This window comes from Vulpes lagopus, chromosome 10 (genome assembly GCF_018345385.1).
Source record: "Vulpes lagopus strain Blue_001 chromosome 10, ASM1834538v1, whole genome shotgun sequence".
Taxonomy (NCBI): Eukaryota; Metazoa; Chordata; class Mammalia; order Carnivora; family Canidae; genus Vulpes; species Vulpes lagopus.
Genome location: NC_054833.1, coordinates 2,254,327 through 2,274,946, shown reverse-complemented (window position 1 = coordinate 2,274,946; position 20,620 = coordinate 2,254,327). Strand labels below are relative to the sequence as shown.

The 20,620-nt window shown below is 38.3% G+C and overlaps 1 protein-coding gene across 15 annotated transcripts in view; it reads right to left on the bottom strand.

The window, feature by feature from the left end:
* The window catches only part of SLC17A1 (solute carrier family 17 member 1), a 75,338-nt gene extending 55,087 nt beyond the window's left edge, over positions 1-20,251 (bottom strand). For 4 of the 15 annotated variants that reach the window (XR_005990134.1, XM_041770079.1, XM_041770080.1 and 1 more), the window contains exons 1-8: positions 19,119-19,255; positions 18,725-18,803; positions 13,134-13,306; positions 7,100-7,333; positions 6,928-7,015; positions 6,485-6,571; positions 994-1,112; positions 726-887 (exon numbers count right to left, since the gene is read on the bottom strand). Coding sequence is in view for 10 of the 15 variants with exons in the window: in XM_041770079.1 (XP_041626013.1) it covers positions 726-887; positions 994-1,112; positions 6,485-6,571; positions 6,928-7,015; positions 7,100-7,333; positions 13,134-13,306; positions 18,725-18,803; positions 19,119-19,154 (978 nt within the window). In the remaining 5 variants the exon portion in view is untranslated. Of the gene's footprint in view, positions 1-725; positions 888-993; positions 1,113-6,484; positions 6,572-6,927; positions 7,016-7,099; positions 7,334-13,133; positions 13,307-17,149; positions 17,278-18,724; positions 18,804-19,118; positions 19,262-19,286; positions 19,309-19,960 lie in introns of those variants that run through there. The other 11 variants (XR_005990138.1, XR_005990136.1, XR_005990135.1 and 8 more) reach the window with 9 other exon arrangements.
* Positions 20,252-20,620: the final 369 nt, after the last annotated feature.

The window sequence follows — 20,620 nt, the reverse complement described above, 5'->3', positions numbered from 1 at the left end:
AATGGGGAATGCCTGCCCTGGGGGAAATGGCAGAACTAGCAATAGCGGCAATTACAGACATTCATACAGTCCTTATGCTGAACCACTGCTGTTAATCCTTCAACCTCTCTGTGGTCTCAAGAAGGATAACACTGAATCAGAGAGTGCTTAAGGGACCTCACTGTTTAGGTTGGCCCCCGGGGTGAGTTACTGGAGGTTGATCGATGAATGGCACTTTGGGCATTCTATTCCTATAGGAGTCTTTTCTAGCTATCATGGCATTGAATGTAAGGTTCAGGGAATATTGATTCTCCAAGTCAGACAAGCAATGAGAATGTCCATCCTTTCAAAGCAAGACCTGAGTCATGGGTTCTCCACCCAGGACTCATTACCTTATCCCAAGAGACAGATTGGGAGTGAGCTGAGCAGGGTGACAGGGAAGGATCCTAGTCTCTGTAGGAAATGGTGGTCCTGAGCCATAAGTACTACTATTTAGGGTGATTGTGCATTGAATGGGAGGTAGGGAACCTGTGGGAATATGAGTGAGTGTGTTCTATTGTGGGAGTGCCAGAAACTGCTTACACCTTTTTTTCCTGGGAAATGTTAACATAAGACTTAGAAACAGTGAATCTCCAGGTACAGAACATCAGCTAAACAGTGTAGGGGCAGTCAAGAGCTAGTATTAGATAAGAAACAAAGAAATGAGTAGAGTCCTTCATAAAGTTGGAGAACACAGGTAGACTTACCTCTTTTATGTTCACGTGAAGCTTGGCCTTGATAAACGTTGGAGTGTACAAAACCATAATGGTATTTGTCCAGTGAAAAGCAAAAGAACCGAAAGCAATGGCCCAGAATGGAAGAGACTTAATCATAGCTTTGATTGGCAGAGACTGTGTGCTTGAGCTGACCTGGAGAAAAAAAAAAAAAAACTATTAGCACAGTAGGACAAGCTGGAATACACTTTCATTTGGCACAGAATCTGGGAGATACCACAGTGGAGCATCTGTGTTCTACCTGCTGGTTGAGGCAGGACAAGATGTATTCCTTCTCACTGATGCTTATACATGGGTGGTCCTTTGGGTCATCATAAAAGAGAACGAACCAGAGAAGACTTAGGGCACAGCCACAAGCACCTATCAAAGTAGGACAGGTTAAAATCGAAATGGTTTCTGATTATAGTAAAGGCTCTTTCCCAAATAGGCATTTGTCATTATTGCTCACAGAACCTGGACCTCCCTGTTCTTTAGAACATTACAACAAGGCTTACATTTTTGATGTCCTCTCTGTATCTGTAGCTACTTCTGCCTACAGAATGAATTTTGCAGGAAGGACGGTAAGCCCTTTTGTCTCTCCTGATCCAAACTCTGTATCCCTCTGCTCATGATAGTGGGAATCCCTGTTCTTAGGCCCTTATCTCTACAAATTGCCAGTGTGTTCCACTGTGAAGCTATAGCACAACTAAGCTTTTACAGGGCTTGGCAATCACCTAGCTTTGAGAGCCAGGTCTTGGCTATGCTCCTAAGATATAGCCCAGGCCAGAGGGATTATACATGTCCTCTGTGAGAAATCTTCTGTTAAGACAGGGAGTATGTAGAATTCATCAGTCAGTCTTCCAGAATGCATTCATTCATTTGACAAATATTGATTAGATGCCCATTATGTACCATTCACTATTCTAAGTACTGGGGATGTAGCAATGAATAAAATACAAAAATGTCTATCATCATAGAGTTTACTGTCTAGTGGATGAAAGAGATGAAGTAAAGTAAATAAGTTATTAGATATCAGTGACAAGAGCTATGGAGAGTTGTTACAGGAGGAGGAAGTGAGGAGTGTCATGCTCAGTGAAGGCTGGGGCATTGATGTGGGGCAGAGGGAGCAGAGTGCCGAAGGCCGAGGTCATGAGGCCAGTGTGACTGGAGGGGAGGCAGGGGGGTGGGTGGGAAAAGATAAGGACAAGAGTTGATGGGATCAGACCATGTGGAAATTTGGAGCCACTGTAAGATCTGAGACTTTTACAACACTCTTTAAAAAGCATTAAAAGGGTATTTCTACAATATACCATTTCCATATCATTCTGTGACCTGAGAACCCAATCCCAAGGTGAAATGTAAGTGGATAGAAGTGAATGCCTAATAAATACATGTGCAATGTGTACCTTCCTATGTATTATTTTTGTCAACTCAGAAACTCATGTGGTGCTATTAGCTCTTTTTCAAAATGAGAACACTGATGTTCAGAAGGGTCCACATCCTTTCCCAGGGACATATGGTTAATAAGTGGTAATTGATACTTAGCATGAATTATATTTTTAGGGTGGGGATACAGTCCTAGAGGAGTAGCCTGGGGCAGAGTTTTGAAGACAAGAGTTAATAACAAATGGAAGAGGATAAGTCTGCAAAAGACTAAAACAGAATGACCAGAAGAACAAAATCCAATGCACAGAGTCAGGCAAAGGCACCATTGATGGTGGTGGATGTGATTAAGAGGTCAGGTCAAATGTGTACTGAAGAACTTCTGCTTGAAAAAAAAAAAAAAAAAAAAAAAGAACTTCTGCTTGATTTATGGGCATGGAGGTTTGGGCAACTCTAACGTTTATGAGGCCTGGAAACTCACATGAACATTTAAGAGTTATAAATCAAGTTATGGATTTGTTAAGAAACTTAAATAAAATATGTCTTCTCACACTATGTTGAGAAATGTAACTTCAAAATGACCTGGATAGAGACTTCTGGTTTCTGATTCAGCATGTAAGGAACTTGAAAGCCATCCTCGTGACAAGAAAATTGAATAAAGTAAAAATCGACAACTCCTATTTTATCCATCAGAAAATTGAGGACATAGGGCAAGCTATTTTCCCCCAAATTGGACAAACAAATGAGTGGATATGGAGAATTATAACTTCCTGAAACAGAAGCTCAGAAGCAGAAAACTGCATGGGAACCAGTACCAGGGTAGGAAAACCTGGCAATTGGTTAATTGCAGTAGGCTGTGTGGACAAGTTTGAGAGGTAAAAAATCTGGAGTTGGAGGGAGTCCTGGAGGGACCCTCATACTTTTGTGAGTTTTACCTCCCGGAGACCTAACCAGGTTCTCACAGTGAAGATCAGAGAGGGGAAAGGAAAAGTAGCTGTTTTGAATTATGTCCAGAGCATTCTGTTCTTAACAAAGCCTGCTGTCAAGGGAAACCTTTACCAGAGCCTAACCAGCTTAAGGGAAGGGAAATACCACCTGCATCCCCCGCTGGCCTTCCTATCTTACTTTAATGGGGGGAACACTGGGAAGGACTTTTGAAAGTGAAGCCCAGAGGCACAGGCTCCCAGAAAGACTAAGACTAATCATATGACTATAGAATACTATTATCCCCCCCAACATACACCTTACCACCACATCAGTAGGTTCCCTGTATATAAATGGGAATACAAATAAAAAAAAAGCCGCATGTGTCAAACTTTAAGAAGTCTGTAAAAACACAAAAACAGAAAACTGTAGTCTCTGAAACTTAGTGCTATAGCAAATAGTAAGCAATGCCTAACCCCTAGCCAAGCCAGATAAACATAAAACCTCACATTGAAAGACTATTTCAGTTCCTATTACCTACTACATCTTGGTGAGCTTTCAACAACAACAAAATCATAAGGCATACTAAAAGACAAAATCATAAGGCATACTAAAAGACAAAAAATATAGTTTGAAGACAGCAAGCATTGGAACCAATTCAAAGATATTGGAATTATCAAATCAAGAATTTAAAACAACTGTGACTAATATTACTAAGAGCTCTTAATGGAAAAAAGTGGACAACATACAAAAATATATGATTCATGTAAGGAGACAGAAAACTCTAATATTAAAGAAAATCAAAAGGGAATGCCAGAAATCAAAAACACTAATCTAGAAGCGAAGAATGCCTTTAATGGGCTAATCAATAGACTAGGCATGGCCAAGGAAGGATCATTGAGCCTGAAGAAATGTCTATAAAAATTTCCAAAACTGAATCGCCGATAGAGATAAAGGATAAAAAAGACAGTATCCAAGAATTGTGGGACAATTACAAAAGGTGTAATATATACATTATGACACTATCAGAAAGAGAAGAATGAGAAAGGAACAGGAGCAGTATTTGAAGTAATAATTAGAGTCTTCCAAAATGAATGATAGATGCCAAATCAGATATAGGAAGCTCAAGAGAACACCAACAGGGTAAACAAAAAAATTTACACCAAGGCACATTATATTCAAACTACAGAAAATATAAGACAAAGAAAATTTTTGAAAGAAACCAGAGAAAGAATGAGATTTAAAGTTAGAATTCTTAGATTCCGCTGGTCACAAATCCCTGGTCTCTGTGGTCAGAGGCTTAATCTCTTGTTCCTACCCAGATCCATTCCCATATTACTAGATGTTTTAATTGGATGTGTATAGAAATTCGTACCTTCCCTATCATGTTCCATTTGCATCTTCTGCAAGCCGTTTTGCCTGCCCCTCCTCAACCAAGTCTAAATTCAATAGATGTGCAGAAGAATCCTGCTAGATTTGAAAAGCCTTGTTTTGAGCAAATAATTCTGGGAGTGATGACTAGGAATATGACCATGGGCTCTGATGAGCATATAATCTCAAACCCACAGACTCTGCTTCATGAAGAGGGTCTGGCTGGAGAGGCGCCAGAATGGGCTCAGTGCGGACTTAGGGCAACTCTGATGGAAGCTGTAAATGATCAAGAGTTGTCTCAATGACAGAATGGGTCAGACACGAGTCAGATAGAAGTTGCGTAGAAATCCGGGAGGTGGGGATCCCTGGGTGGCGCAGCGGTTTGGCGCCTGCCTTTGGCCCAGGATGCGATCCTGGAGACCCCGGGATCGAGTCCCATGTCGGGCTCCCGGTGCATGGAGCCTGCTTCTCCCTCTGCCTATGTCTGCCTCTCTCTCTCTCTCTCTCTCTCTCTCTCTCTCTCTGTGACTATCATAAATAAATAAAAATTTAAAAAAAGAAAGAAATCTGGGAGGTTGAAGCAGTGGGTACAGACAGATTGAGCAATAAATTCTCAAAAGGAGGTGTTCAAAGGGAGGTGACATGAGAGAAAGCAGAGAAGAAAGGGAGCCATTTTAGAGATTTGAGGAGACTTGAGAAGTTTTGAGTGAAAAGAAACATAGCAGGATGGATGGCTGTTTTAAGCACAAATGTGAGTTTGTAAGCCATTTGCTCTTTTGGGATATTTTCTACAGCGATTAGAAGCTGCTCAAAGGCAGATGTTATTTTGTTCTTTAAAGCAGTGTGGATCCAGATTTATTTAACTATATCAAGAAAAATATTCAAATGAAACAAAACCTCTTGGTTTTAGTCTTGCCTCTGTCACCAGCAGGGGCAGGCCATCTAGCATCTGGTTGGCACTATGTGACGCCTCAAGGTAAAGATTTGTGGAGGCAGCCGCCTGAATCCCTACCCTGCTACTCTCTAAGCCTTTCCCCCCATTCCAGGTGCCTCCATATGAGGCAATTCATGGGAAAGCTGCTATCCTAGTACAATGCATAGTGCTTTTCTCTGAGGCTCCTGGAGCCACCTATGCTAATTGCAAATGACATATGTTGCTGTACACATGCATATGACGTTGGAATAAGAATACAGTGTGAATGTCAGAGGTCATCCAACCTTTGATCAGGACTGGTAAGCAGCATTAATTATTGAGCATGTCATTCCTGGAGCACAAACCTCACCTCCCTGTAATTTCTGCTAATTAGTTTTCATTTTGTAATATAGAGCAGGGGTGCATTTCTCTTCTACGCATGTTCTCTCAAGTTTTCTTTTTACCAGACTAGACGGTCCCAGTGTTATCAGCCCCTTTCCTGGTATAGGGTTTGGATATTGTCGCTACTCATTACCTACTACTGATGACTAATTTAGTGATGAAGATCAGTGGCATTTGGAAGACAGAAGGCATGTTTTCACATTATGACTTTGCCATTTGTTCGCAGTATGCATTAGTTGTCTTCTGTTTGTCCCTCTAGGCCCTTCATTCTTTACCCTTCTGTATCCTGCCTTGCTCACAGATAGCTGGCTTGAATGAACATCAACAGGCCCCTGTGTCATCTATTTTCTAGATAGATTAGGCAAGCAGCCTGAGAAGAAGGTAAGAAAGAGAAAGTTGAGTGGGATTGGGGTGTCTTCCCCTACGTATCTCCTTCCTAGCATTGCTTCAGTTAGTATACTCCTTTTTATGAACAATAATGGGTCATCTCTTTCCCCCAGGGTTTCATATAAGGGGTATGGATCTCCAGTACCTACATTATAGAATTGTGGAGGTTATATACAATGACATATGTATTAGTTCTGCTTGTAATGTGGACTTAATGTTGACTTCTCCCTTTCCTTCAATGAAATTCATGATTTTTGATGTCATTAGCTTTATATAAATTAAATTATTTATAAAACTGACATTATAGTCAGTTTTTATTTTTAATTTTTTTCAATTCTGAAAAATGACTGGGATGTTATAGAAGGAGACTTACCAAAAATATAGAAGACCATGGGCCAGCCCAGGGACTGGCAGATGAATCCAGTCACAAGCAGAACAATAAAGGACCCCAGCAGATTTCCTAATCAGAAGACACAAAGAAAACCCCTAAAGAACACAGACACCTGAGAATAAAGATAATGTAGCCTCACAGTAGCAATCAACAATTTTCAGTGAAATACATTTGTAAAGCATAACACTGAGCAGAAGAAAATAATAAAATATTTGCTTTTCTCTCTTTTTTTTTCCTTGCTGTTTGAGATGAAGAAGCCTTTTCTTCATTCTAGACAATTACTGCATCTTTAAAACAAAGATGCTGGAACAGTTGGTTTCCAAAGCCCTGGACACCTCAAAACACACATCTTTTATAGCTCTAGGAAGAACATGATATAATGAAATGACAATGGGATTCAAACATTCTAGGCCTTAAGTCATTACCTGATAGACTCAAGGTAGTAAGTCGGCCTCGTTCCAAGGGAGGAGCCCACTTGACCCATATCATGTGTTGAGATATTAATGCCGACCCCTGCAATTAGAAGGATTGGGACAGCTGATTTCTGATACTTCCTGTGAATTTAAACCCTATTCAGTTTTTGTGTTATCTTAATACCTGGGCTACTCCCTGGGCTACTCGGCATGCCAGGAGGAAAGCTGCACCACCTTCAGCTGCCATTGGCATTAACAGACTAAGTAGAGAGCTGAGGAATAATGAAAAGCCAATCATTTTCTTGATGGAGTATTTTTCAGACAAGTATCCAACAGGAATTTGGGTGATGAGTACACCATAGAAGATGGAACTGAAGATGATGCCTTGGATTTTAGGACTCCAGTTATACACGGGGTTCTGAAAGAAATAAGGAGACACATGGAGCCACTCTGGATCCTAGTGAGTTACTGTAATATTCAGGGATGCAAGGTAACTGGTTTGCCAGCCCACTAAGTTTAAAGGAGCTCCCCCTCTGCCCCTTTCTCTATCATGGGATCTTTATTGTCCTGCCATAAAAACTTTTCTTGTGTGTCCTGACATGTACTAGTGGTAACTTCAACTATAATGTAAAGTCTTTGTGGTCAAGGACACCCTCTGAACCCCCAGCAGCATGGACACTTAATACTTGTTTCTTGAACATCACTATGATATGTCAACTCTTCTGTAGAGTACTATGCCTACCGCAGTCATTAATGTCCTCTTGCCTTTTCTCTTCCTCTGATTCCTCTATATTAACTTCATTCACAAAACAATATTTCCCCCACATAAATACTACTCCCAGAGAGAACAGTAATGATAGATCAAATCACAAAGAGAAAGTCTCACGCTGAACTGTGGAAATAATGGATGACACAATGAAGGAAGAAGGCCAATTCTCTTTTCTTTTGCTTGGTTTCTCTTCTTTTCTAAACTGTTCTGTCTTGTTTTCCCATAGTCCTTCCCTGAGTTCTGTGAACTTGTCTTCATTTGCCTACTGCCTGAGCATCGCCTCCTGTTGCCTGACGGTCTCTGCTTTGAGCTCCTGTATGTACTGCCCTGTGGTGCTCCTTCCCTAACTATAATTGCTTCATGGCTTTTAGGTTCCTTTTGTAATTTCAGGTTACAATTAGATCTGCTCTGTGGAAACAGTTTTCTGGTGAGTCTTCATATTTTGGAATAATTACATGCTATATTTTCTCATTTTTTGCATCTAATACCTTTGTATGGCAGCAAAGAGAATTCCTTTTCTGTGACTCATATTTGAAGGAGATCAGTTTCCTTGGATTACAGCAAGAGGTTCTATAGGGCCTCCACAGTGCAAGTTCTCTCCTTTTTTGCTATAGTGAAGGATTCAGTAGATGGCCCCTTTGAATAGCCATTTCTCTAGAACATGGGGTTCTCAATATTTAAACCAAAGCAATGGAATGCTACAATGAATGTAATTCAAGATTATTCAAAATTTAGATAAAAAGATTTTAACAAATTTTTGAAGTACAGATGTCACAATGAACCTTATTGGCATAATTGTCACAATTGAACTCTTTGGCATAAAGCATACAACTTGATAAATTTTTAATTATGTGTACACTCACAAAAGCATAACCACAATCAAGGCAATGAATGTATTCTCCATCTCCAGAAGTTTCCTTACTTCTTTTGTAATTCCTCCCTCTTGGTTTTCTTTCACCAATGATCTGCCTGTCACTCTGCATAGTTTTTATTTTCTGGAAGTTTTATATAAATGGAGTCATATGCTATGTATATATGTGCTATATATATAAAATATAATATATTATATATATATATAACTTTTTTGTTTAAGCTTAATCCACTCAGCCTACTTATTTTGAGTTTCATCCATGATGTTCTGTGTGTCCTTAGTTCATTTATTCTTAGTGCTAAGTAGTACTCTGTTTTATAGATGTACCAGTTTATGCATTTATTGGTGAACATACTTGTTTCTAGTTTTTGGCTATTACAAATAGAGCAACTGTGACATTTATGTATAAGTCTCTGTATGGATATAGGTTTTCATTTCTCTTCAGTAAATACCTGGCATGGGCGGACACTTGACGGGATGAGCACTGGGTGTTTTTCTGTATGTTGGTAAATTGAACACCAATAAAAATTAATAAAAAAAAATAAAGCACAAGACCCAAGAATTCAAAACAAAACAAAAAAATAAATAAATACCTGGCATGAAATGGCAGGATCATATGGTACTCATATGCTTAACTGAAATGAGTCTACCATTTTGTATCCTCACCAACAATGTGAGAGATTGCCAACACTTGGAATGTCCAATCTTCATAATTTTAGCCAGTTGAATTGCATATAGTAGTAATAAACCTGTGTGGTTTAATTTGCATGCTCCTAATGACTAATGATGTAGAAAAGCATCTTTTCATGAGTATTTGCCATCCATCTATGTATCTTCTTTGGTAAAGCATCTGTTCACATTTTTCCCATTTCTTTAATTGAGCTTTTAGTTTCATTTTTATTCAGTTTTGATAGAAATCCTATATTAGATGATTTGAAAACATTTACCCCTATCTCCTGTTTGTCTTTTTATTCTCTCAACAGTTTTTTTGAATTTTGATGGAGTCCAATTTTATGTTTGTTCTTTTGTGGATCATAAAAAAATCAGGATTTCTTATGTGTGTGAATCTATTTCTGAACTTCCTATTCTATTTCAGCAACTATTTTTTGTAAGCTATACCATGCTGTTTTGATTGCTATAGCTTTATGACAAGTCTTAAAATCAAGTAGGTAGTATTAGTCCTATAAATACTGATTTCTTTTCAGCAGACATTCTAAGACAATTCAGTGAAAAAAGAAGAGTCTTTTCAACTAGAACAATTGTGTATATCTATATGTGAAAAAGAATCTTCAAGACAATGTATGTAAAAATTAAGTCTAAATAAATCCTACATTTAAATGTAGAACCTAAAATTATAAAACCTCTAGAAGAAAACACAGCAAAAAAAAAAAGTTTTTTCCTTGGGCTATGCAAAGATTTCTTATTTGTAAAAACAAAAGCATTACCAACAAAGGAAATTTTAATAGAAATTCTTTTTGCAGGGCAGCCCCGGTGGCCCAGCCGTTTAACCCCGCCTTCAGCTCAGGGCGTGATCCCCGGGGGTCCTAGGATCGAGTCCCTCATCAGGCTCCCTGTGTGGCTCCTGCTTCTGCCTCTGCCTGTGTCTCTGCCTCTCTCGCTGTCTCTCATGAGTAAATAAATAAAATCTTTTAAAAAATTGTAAAAAAAGATAAAAAAGAAAAAAATTCTTTCTGCAGACAGAAAGTGAGATAGCTTGAAAGCATGGATATATATATATATATATATAAAAGAAGAGCATCAGAAAAGAATAAAAAACATAAAATATTTTATCTTGAGTTGATCTAAAAGATAACTATTTAAGGTAATAATGTAATCATATATGGGTATTTATAGCATGTAGATAGTGAAATGAATAACAGCATTGTGATAAGAGATGGGACAGCAAAATTGGGAATACTGTGTTATAAGGTATCAATGCTACAAACTGAATCACATAAAATACTCAAACCCAGAGAAAGAAAAAATGAAATGAAAAAAAATGGAAACAGAACAGATGTAACAAATAGAAAACAGTTACCAATTTTGTGTTTGTCTCTTTCGACTTTCATTTTGAACAGTTTTTGCCTTCTGTATTTTGCTGCTCTGTTGTTAGGAACATGCATGTTTAGGATTATTAAGTCTTTTTGGAGAACTGACTCCTTCATCATTAGGTAGTACTCCTTTATCTCTGATAATCTTCCTTGCTATAAATTCTGCTTTGTCTGAAATTAATATGCCTACTTAAATTTTCTTTTGATTAGTGTTTTCATGGTAGCATAATGTTTGCATCTTTCTTTATCTCTTTACTTTTAATCTATCGGAGTCTTTGTATTTAAGAAGACTTTTCTCGTAGACTTCATATCTGAGGACCTTTCTTATCAAATCTGAAAATTTCTGTCTTTTAACTGGCATATACAGACCATTCACATTTAAAGTGATTACTGAGGGGTGCCTGGGTGATGCAGTTTGTTGAGCATCTGACTCTTGATTTCAGCTCAGGTCTGATCTCAGGGTCAGGGGGGATTGAGCCCTGCATTTGGTTTCTCTCTCATCTCCTCCTCTGCCCCTCCCCACCATGTTCTCTCTCTCTTTCTCTCTCTCTCTTTCTCTGAAATAAATAAATAAAAATCTCTAAAAGAATAAATAAAAATAAAGTGATTATTGAGGGGTGCCAGTGTGTTTCAGTTGGTTAACTGTCCAGCTCTGGATTTAGGCTCAGCTTATGATCTCAGGGTCATGGTCTCAGGGTTGTGAGAACAGGCCCAGAGTTGGGCTCCATGTGGAGCCTGCTTAAGATTCTCTCTCTCCCTTTCCCTTTGCCCCTTCTTACACAGCTCGCAGGCTGTCTCTAAGACAAACAAACAAATAAGTAAAGTGGTTATTGATATAGTTGGATTAAAATATACCACCTTTTAACATTTCTTTTATGGCAGGCCTGCTGGCAATAAATTACCTCAGTTTTTATTTGCCTGAAATAGTCTTTATTCTCTTTCACTTTTGATGTAATTTTATTGGATATAGAATTCTAACTTGTCAGATTCTTTTTCTTTCAACACTTGAAAGATCCCCCCCCCCCCCTTTTCTTATTTGGATGGTTTCTGGTAAGAAGTCTTCTGTAATTCTTATACTTGGCTCCTCTGTAGATAAGACATTTTTCCCTCTGTCTTCATTCAGGATATTCTGATTATCTTGGTTTTCTCCAATTTAAATATGTTTATGTCTAGTTGGTTTTTCTTGTTAATTATTTATATTTTTAGTATACTGTTTGGTGTTCTCTGAGCTTCTTGGGCTTGTGGTTTGGTGTCTGCCATAATTTGTCTATGGCCATACCACCCTGAACATGCCCGATCTTGTCTGGTGTCTGCCAGTAATTTTGGAAGCTCTCAGTCATTAATTTTTCAAATATTACTTCTTACCGCTCTCTTTTTTTCTTTCTGGTATTCCAGCCATTTATATAACATGCCCTTTTTTTTAATCAAAAAATTTGTTTATTTGAGAGAACAGGGAAGGATCAGAGGGAGAGAATCTCAAGCAGATGCCAGCTGAGCATGGAGCCAGACATGGAGCCAAATCTTATCACCAGGAGATCGTGACCTGAGCCGAAATCAAGAATTTAAGGTTTAACCAACTGAGCCACTTGATATTATCCACAATTCTGAGATATTCTGTTAAGTTTTCTTCCACCCCACCTGTTCTCTTTCATTTCAGCTTGAGAAATTTCTGTTGACCCATATTGGAGTTCATTGATTCTTCCCTCAGCTATGTTGAGACTACTTATGAATTTGTCATGGCATTCTTTATTTCTGTTATAGTTGCCTTGATTTCTATTTCTTTTTTATTCATTCTCATAGTTTTCATTTTATTGACATTACCCATCTAGTGTTATATGTTACCAACTTTTTCCATTAGACCCTTAACATATTAACTATAGGTATTTTAAATTCCCTGTCTGGGAATTCCTACATATGTGTCATATCTAAGCCTAGATCTGATGATTATGTAAAAAAAAATTAAGGTGCAGTACATTGCACATCAAGTTATTTTTAATGTAGAAAAAGGTGAAAATAAGAAAGTATGTTTGTTTGCCTGTGCGTTCATAACAGAACATAGAAAGAGTAGATAAACAATATTCTTCCCATTCATTTCCTTTTTTTTCTTGTACTACATATTCTGATTGGTAGCAACTCATTATCTTCCAGAGAGAATATTAGTGAAACATGTAAATATATTGTCTATTCAAAAACTTAAAAAAATAAACAATGTATCTTCACTTCTACTCTGGTTTGAAATGCTTTCTCTTTTTTTTTCTGGTCAAACTTCTCTAGGGACCCTAATGCTCGGTTTTCTTCTTCTTCATATAGAAATATTCACATAAGAAAGCCCTTCACAAATATTAAGGCATGCTGTAATCATGGAACATGTTTAAACAGTTAGGTTACTAGCAAAATAGATGAAGATCTGAATTTCTTTTTCTAGTAATTACTGTCACATCAATTATGATAACATTCAATCTCTACACAAATTAATTAGCAAGATAGGATTTTAAACTTATGACTATGGATAGTATTTTTCATATACCTTTATGTTTTCCAGGTGCTCCTCTGTGGAGGTATTAGGCAAACTGTGTGGACCTGTGCTGTTCACCATGATTACCATTGTGAGGTTCAGACACATGTTCTGTGCCATTAATGCAACGTTACAGAGATGCAAGAGGAGAGATAATCCATAGCGGAAGGAACAAAAACTTTGAACTAAGAAGTAAAACAAAGTGTCCATTGTTAACACAGCTGAGATAAAACCATACAGCAACTTTAGGAAGGGCACTCAGAAATTTGGAACCATATATATATGGGAAGCAGAAATTGGGAAATATATATATTCCAGTATAACTGACATACAATATTATGTATGTATTATATATACATATATATATGAATATATATATATTCAAGTGTAGCTGACATACAGTAGTATGTTATGGAACCCTACATATTAATTTAAAATTTCATTGTACTTAATGGCCTTTAAGAAATTATGATATAATAAGAAGCAGTCCCATGCCTCCCTAAAATATAATCCCAACAAGAATGTCCCAGAAAATTAAACCAGTCCTTCAGATAGTTTGGTTCATGCCTATTTTAAAGGAACTACTTACAAATACTCTGGGTTAGTCTTGAAAGTAAGCTCCCTTAATAACAGCAAAGATTTTCTTTCAAGGAAACTGTTTCATTCTCTAATTTGTATCAGTGGTCTATGAATTGTCATATAAGCACATTGCACAGAAAAATTGCAATAAAAATATAATGTACTTCTTAAGGTAGGGTGAAGCTAGAATAATCAGTGTAATGTTGGTGTAAAGTCAAACAAATTCATCAATGGAAGAGTGTAGGCAGTCCAGAAACAGATGCACAGACATGGCCAAATGCTTTTGTTTTTGTTTGTTTGTTTTTTAAAGATTTTATTTATTTATTCATGACAGACACACACACAGAGAGAGAGAGAGAGAGAGAGAGGCAGAAACACAGGCAGAGGGAGAAGCAGCCTCCATGCAGCCAGGCGTGGGACCCCATCCCTGGTCTCCAGGATCCTGTCCTAGGCTGAAGGTGGCGCTAAACCGCTGAGCCACCAGGGCTGCCGGTCAAATGCTTTTGAATAAATGCACAAGATGCAATATAGAGGAGGAAAATAAACTCTTTTTCAACAAATGGCATTATCCCAAGAGAAATAACAACATAAGTTAGCAAAAAAACTTCTACCAAAATACTTATAGCAGCTTTATTCAAAATAGCTGAATGTTTGGAATGGATTAACATACTTTATTTTAATACAATGGACATTACTCAAAAATAAAAAGGAAGGAAATACACACTCAACAATCTGGATGAATGTCAGCAAAAATATACAGCTTAAGAAGCTAGACACCAAAAAGTGCGTACTAGAGAGATCTATTTTTATGATTTTAAAAACAGGCAAAATTAATGTGTGTGGTTAGATATCATAATAACAATTCTTTCTGGGTGAAGAGAACCAGAAAGGACCTGATGGAATTTTTAAAGTAATGTAGTGTTCTAAGAGTCTTGTTCACAAGTCTATGAATTTGTCAGAATTCATCTAAAATGCACCTAAGAGCTGTGATTTTGTTGTGTGCAATTATATTTTGATAAATCTTAAAAACCTATTGAGAAATTATGATCACATATCAGATTGGCATAGATCAAAATGCACATTTGCTGGCCAGCCCCAAAGGGAAGAGATAACCTACATTACAACCCAATGGAGGATACTTTGGTGTCTCTTTAGTTACATTTTTTTAATTGCCTGTGGTTGGTGTAAAGAACCGAATTAGACTTATATTAAAGATAGCTACTATATCCAGCCAGCTAGCCAAAAGTTACAGTTGTTTCTAAAAATATGTCTGCTAATTTGGGGAGGTTTTCTATGTAGGGAATATGCAAACAGTAATGATTTTATTTCTTCTTTTGCTAACCTCAGACCTTTAATTTCATATTCTCATTGGGTCAGAACCACCAGTATATTGTGGAGAGCACCACATATCCATGCCTTTTATACCATTGTTCCTGATTTACATGGAGTGGTTCTAATGTTTCTACATTTCAGATAATGCTTTGTTGAAGGTTCTGTTGTAGATAGGTTTTACAAAGTGTGTTCATTTTCTATTGTTGTGTAAAAAAATTTCCGCAAATGTAATGGCTTAAAACAACACCCCTTTACTAACTCACAAAGTTAATAGTGAGCATAGAGTTTAGCATAGTGTGGTTGGGTTTTCTGGTCATGGTCTCATAGGCTAAAATCAAGGGACCAGCCCAGAGGAGTTCTCAGTGGAAGGTTCTAAGCAAGGAGCAATTTCCAACCTCATTCAGGTTATTGGAAGAATTCAGTTTTTTTTTTATGAATGTAGTAGTGAGGTTGCTGTCTCCCTGCTGGCTATCATCTGGGAGCTGCTTACAGTTCCAAGATGCTGTTCACATGGCCTCCTCCAGTTCCCAAACCAGCCAGAAAGGATCTTTTATCTTGAACCCTCTCACACTTTGAGTATCTCTAACTGCTTGGTCTCTGATCTCTACTCCAGATTTAAGGGCTGGGTAATTTCCTGGATAATTGCCCTATTTTAAGACCAGCTGATTTAGGACCATATTTAAAACTGCTAAATCCCTTCAGGCAGCACTTAGCTTAGGGTTTGCTTAAATAACTGGCAGAAGGTGCGTGTACACCAGGGGCCAGAATCTTGGGGGTTATCTTAGGATTCTGACTACCATAGTCCCCTTTTCCCCCTTCTGGTCCTTAAAGATCCATGTTCATCCCACATACAAAACACACTCCTCCTCCTCCAGGGTTCTTTGAAAGTCTCATCTTATAATATCAGCTCAACTCCATTGCCTCCTCAAAATCTTGTTAGCTCAAAGTCACAAATCTCTTCATCTAAGTGATCTAAAACTGATGTGAATGGCGTTCCTAGAAACAATCCATGCTGGGGCACAATATTTCTCTATCTATGGACTTGTGAAAGGAGAGGCAAACTCTATGGCCCCAGTACTCCTGGTAGTACAGTGGTGGAGCAGGCATTGGGCAATTGCTGTAGACGTTCCAGAAGGGGGAACAGGAGGGTAAAAGGGCATTGCTGACTCCTAAGAGTTTTAAAGTTCAGCTAGACAAATTTTGGACTTACTGCTAAGTGAGGGAAAAAAAGCACTAATACCTGGAAAACTAGTTTTCTGGACTAATCTCCCTTTGTAAATAGATAGAAACATTAGATGAAATATATTTAAAATACATTTCAGGGCATCTGGTTGGTTAAGCATCTGATTCTTGTTTTTGTCGTGATCTCAGTGTCATGAAATTGAGCTCTGTGTTGGCTCCATTCTGTGTGTGGAGGCTGCTTGAGATTCTCTCTCTCCCTCTCCCATAAAAATCAATTAATCAGTCAATCAAATAAAATATTTCATTGAAAGTATGGATGATCTGCCAGAAAGAATGAAATATTCAGGCTAAGGGTATAGTGCAGATAGGCTTTCAAGGCATGAACTGATCATTGAAGGCAGATTTTTTTCTGAAGACGTTTGATCTCAGAGATTTTTACTTGTTTTTGCTTTTGTTCTGCCTCCCAGGGCACAGGGACAATAGGAGTCAAGTGCCAAGGCCTGGCAATGGGAGAGTCTATTAAGAGAATCTCTTCCCAGACATTTAGATGCCAAAGACCTACTGGCTTGTTGAGGGCCAAACACATTGACCCCCACTTTGCCGGGGGACCATGGAAACTTGCCCATGGTGAATGAACCATGGAGCTAGGCAGAGGGGAAAAAAAAATTCAGTCATCAGCCAGTTCTTCCTTTGGCTTGCAGCCTAAAACTCACTGTTCTTGGGCCATCAGAAAAAAACTTCTCCAACCACACATGTAGGCATCCTACAAGTAGGATGGCTTGTTTCAAAGCTTTCTAAACCTAATCTTTAAAATTAAAAGGAAGGTGAATGGACCTGGAAAACTAACAGAAATGCTTGCCAGGGGTGAGGGAATCCTTGGAGGTGAGGGGGAAAAAAAAAAACCCTCTATAGAGCAAAGGGGAGACAGTCCTCACCATGTGCAGAGGAGGCAGACTTGATGTTATGGTTAGGGCACCCTTTTGAGTTTATCCACTTGTCTCCTCCACATTGCTCCAGGAAGAACATGAATTACTTCTAAATAAGCCTTGAGTTAAAAAGTAAACTACAAAAAAAAAATAAAAAAAAAATAAAAAGTAAACTACAAGGGAAATTCCAAAGGGCTTGGGATGAGCAAAAGTAGATAATGTGTGTCCAACTCACGGATACTCAAAGCCAAAGATAAAATCCTGAGGATATTTATCAAAAAAGAAGAGAATTTGAAGACCGAAAACTAATAAAGGAACTGAAAGAAATGTTAGCCAAGAACTGAAAAGAAATGTTAAGCAAAAGGGCAGAAATAAATTTATGTATATGTAAATTGATTATATATAAATTATATATAGATATAAATTGATATATATATCAGTTCATACGTTTTATAAGCTTGTATGTAAGTTTGACTATAGATTAAACAGAAATAGAAAACTATCAAAATCAATAAATATCAAAAATAATACAAGAAGAAATTTTAAAGTTAATAGACCACTCATCTTTAGATAAATCGAAAAAGAATATAATTCATTGCCCACCCCCACCTCTGGGAGGGGTGAGACACATACATATAGCTCTAAGAAAATAATAATTTCTTATTGTCCTTCCCCTGCCTTGGTCAAAATAAACAGTCTGCCTAAAAAAAGTTTTCAGGATATGCAAGTATTGATGCCCAAGGATAGAATGACTCAAGAACATTCATCCTGCCTAGGATCTGTCTCTTTCTCCTTGAGCTGGATCTCAAGAACATTCATCGTGCCAAGGATCTGTCTCTTTCTCCTTGAGCTGGAACAAAAATAGTACACTTCTGTCTCATGTTCTCCACCAAATGATTAAACTAAGTATACAAGAATCACAGTGACTTAAAGTATATGAATTTTTTTATTTGAGGTTTTTCTAATGGGAAACTATAGCAGAATTATTTTTTTTCACTTCCTTTCCTAACATTTCTAAGATTCTTTATAAGGTTTTTTAAAAAGATTTTATTTATTTATTTATTTGAGAGAGAGAGCAAGAGTGAGGGAAAGGGCAGAGGGAGAGGGAGAGAAAGAAGCTCAAGCAGACTCTGTGCTGGGCATGGAGCCTTGATATGGGGCTTGATGCCATGACCCTTAGATCATGACTTGAGCAGAAATCAAGAGCTGGATACTCAACTGACTGAGCCACCCAGGCACCCCAACCCTTTATACGTTTTTATGAAAAAAAATCTTCTCACCTAGAATCTATGATGTCTCTCTCTCTCTCTCTCTCTCTCTTTCTCTCTCACTCTCTCTCTCTCTTTTTAAGAGAGGGAGTTCACATGCATGTGGGGGGAAGAGGCAGAGGGAGAAAGAGAATGTTAAGCAGGCTCCACGCCCAGTGAAGAACCCTATGTGGGGCTCAATCCCATGACCCTGAAACCATGACCTGAGCTGAAATCAAGAGTCAGAGGGCTTAACCGACTGACCACCCAGGTGCCCCTATGATGTCATATTTAAGAAAGAGAAAGCCTATGTAGTGGGATAGTGAATAATTCCTACCTTTCTTGGGAGTGATCTGGTTGTCCATTTGCATAATGGGTTCCAGTTTCTCCTCTTCTGACTGAAGGGTTTGGTCTCCCTGTAAGTATAAAACACTTTGATGTCAGCATAACCCACGGAAGAACTGACCAAAAACCACCCAGTACTCCTTTTAAATCAGAAAGATTTAAAATATGCATCAAAGGGATGCCTCCTCCGTTCACCAGTACCCATTTAACTCAACCATCTGCTTCCCTTAACATTGCACTTTTATGCTTTTTTAGTTGATTAAAAATATACATGGACATTTAAATTTAAAATTATTTAAAAAGAAAAAAACTCTGCCCGCCCATAATTCCATGTCCAGTGAAAACATCTCTCAAAAGTGAAATGAACAAAAACTGAGGGAATTCACCGATGGTAAACTTGCCCTGCAAGGAATGCCAAACATGTTTTTAGGCAAGAATAGATGGCTCAAGGTCAGAAATTTGAATGTACAAAAAGAACGTTGGAAAAGGAATAAGTAAAGGTAAAATAAATTAGCTGTCTTATATCTTAATAAGGCTGAAGGTTAACTGTCTACCTATTAATTTTGCCTTCTCAAGGAGAACCAGGTCATTTCTCACACACCCTCCTTCTTGGGCACACCAACCACTGCCAGCCAACAGGCACTGATCATGTGCTCATCAACACCTTGAGCTTTGGCCACATCAGTTTGTGTGAACGGATTCTCAAAGGTTGGATTTGCAAAATATTTTTGAATGAGTAGCTGGTCAACCACCATTATCACACGCTGAAGCATCTTTTTCGCTGCTGTTTATTTCAAAATACACACACATGAAAACACCCGTACCCACACACATAATACACATATGTCCTGTACACACATACAAACACAGCTCAACACAACACACATATATATATATAAACTACACACTCCACACTGCACACATCGCAAACATACTTATGCATATCTTTCACCATGCACACCAGACACCCCACATCACTCACAGATACACAAGCATCATACAACACACACCACATGCCTCTCTTTCTTTGTCTGCCTCACACTAATCCCTAGAAATATGTTCTTTCTACCTTTCCTTGGGAAAAAAAATCTGTGGAAATAGATCCCCCCCCCCAATTTCCCCAGCTTGCTAAACATATTTGGTAAGATCTTTAACATAGAAGCTCCCTTATCACTCTGTGGAATTGTTCGTTTCATGTCATGAGTAGCAATTGAAGAGTAAGACTGACCTGATTTAGGAGAAGCAATCCTGTCTTCCCTTGGGAAGCCTTCAAACTTTAAAATGTACTGAATTTCTGGAATTTCCAGTTTTAGTCCATTAATCCTTCACCAAATCCTTTGACTTCACTCTGTCAAAAGCTTAATTTTTAACTTCACTTTTCATCTTTCCTTGAATCTTCTGGGGAGGAGTGTGGGTCTTACCACCTCCCAATGGACTAGAAACCTCCTAGAAATAGGCAGTCAAACGTATAACCATAGTAAACAGACATCACTCATTTCCTCCTGCCAGGAGGGAGAACCAGCCTGTTGTGTCAGTGCTCCCAGAGTAAATGTTTTCTCTTAAGCATGGCTCTGGGTATACAGTACTCTCTGACAGGCATGCCAAGGCTGTTTAAATGCCCCTAAATGCCCTATTAATGTTTTGCTTTCCTGCCTGCCTTCTTCCTCCCCTTCCCTTCCATTCCATTTCTTCCCTTCCCTACCTTCCCTCTCTTTCCCTTTTGCAAAGGCTGCATCTGTCTGACATTCAAACTACTCAGAGAGAGGTACATTTTATTAAGGCATATCCTCCAAAGGAAGTGACTTCCCCCGAGGCTTCTGCAGTGACTAAGTTCTCCTGGTTCCTGCCACCTGTCATAGCAATACCCAGGGGTGCTTTTACCCCGTAA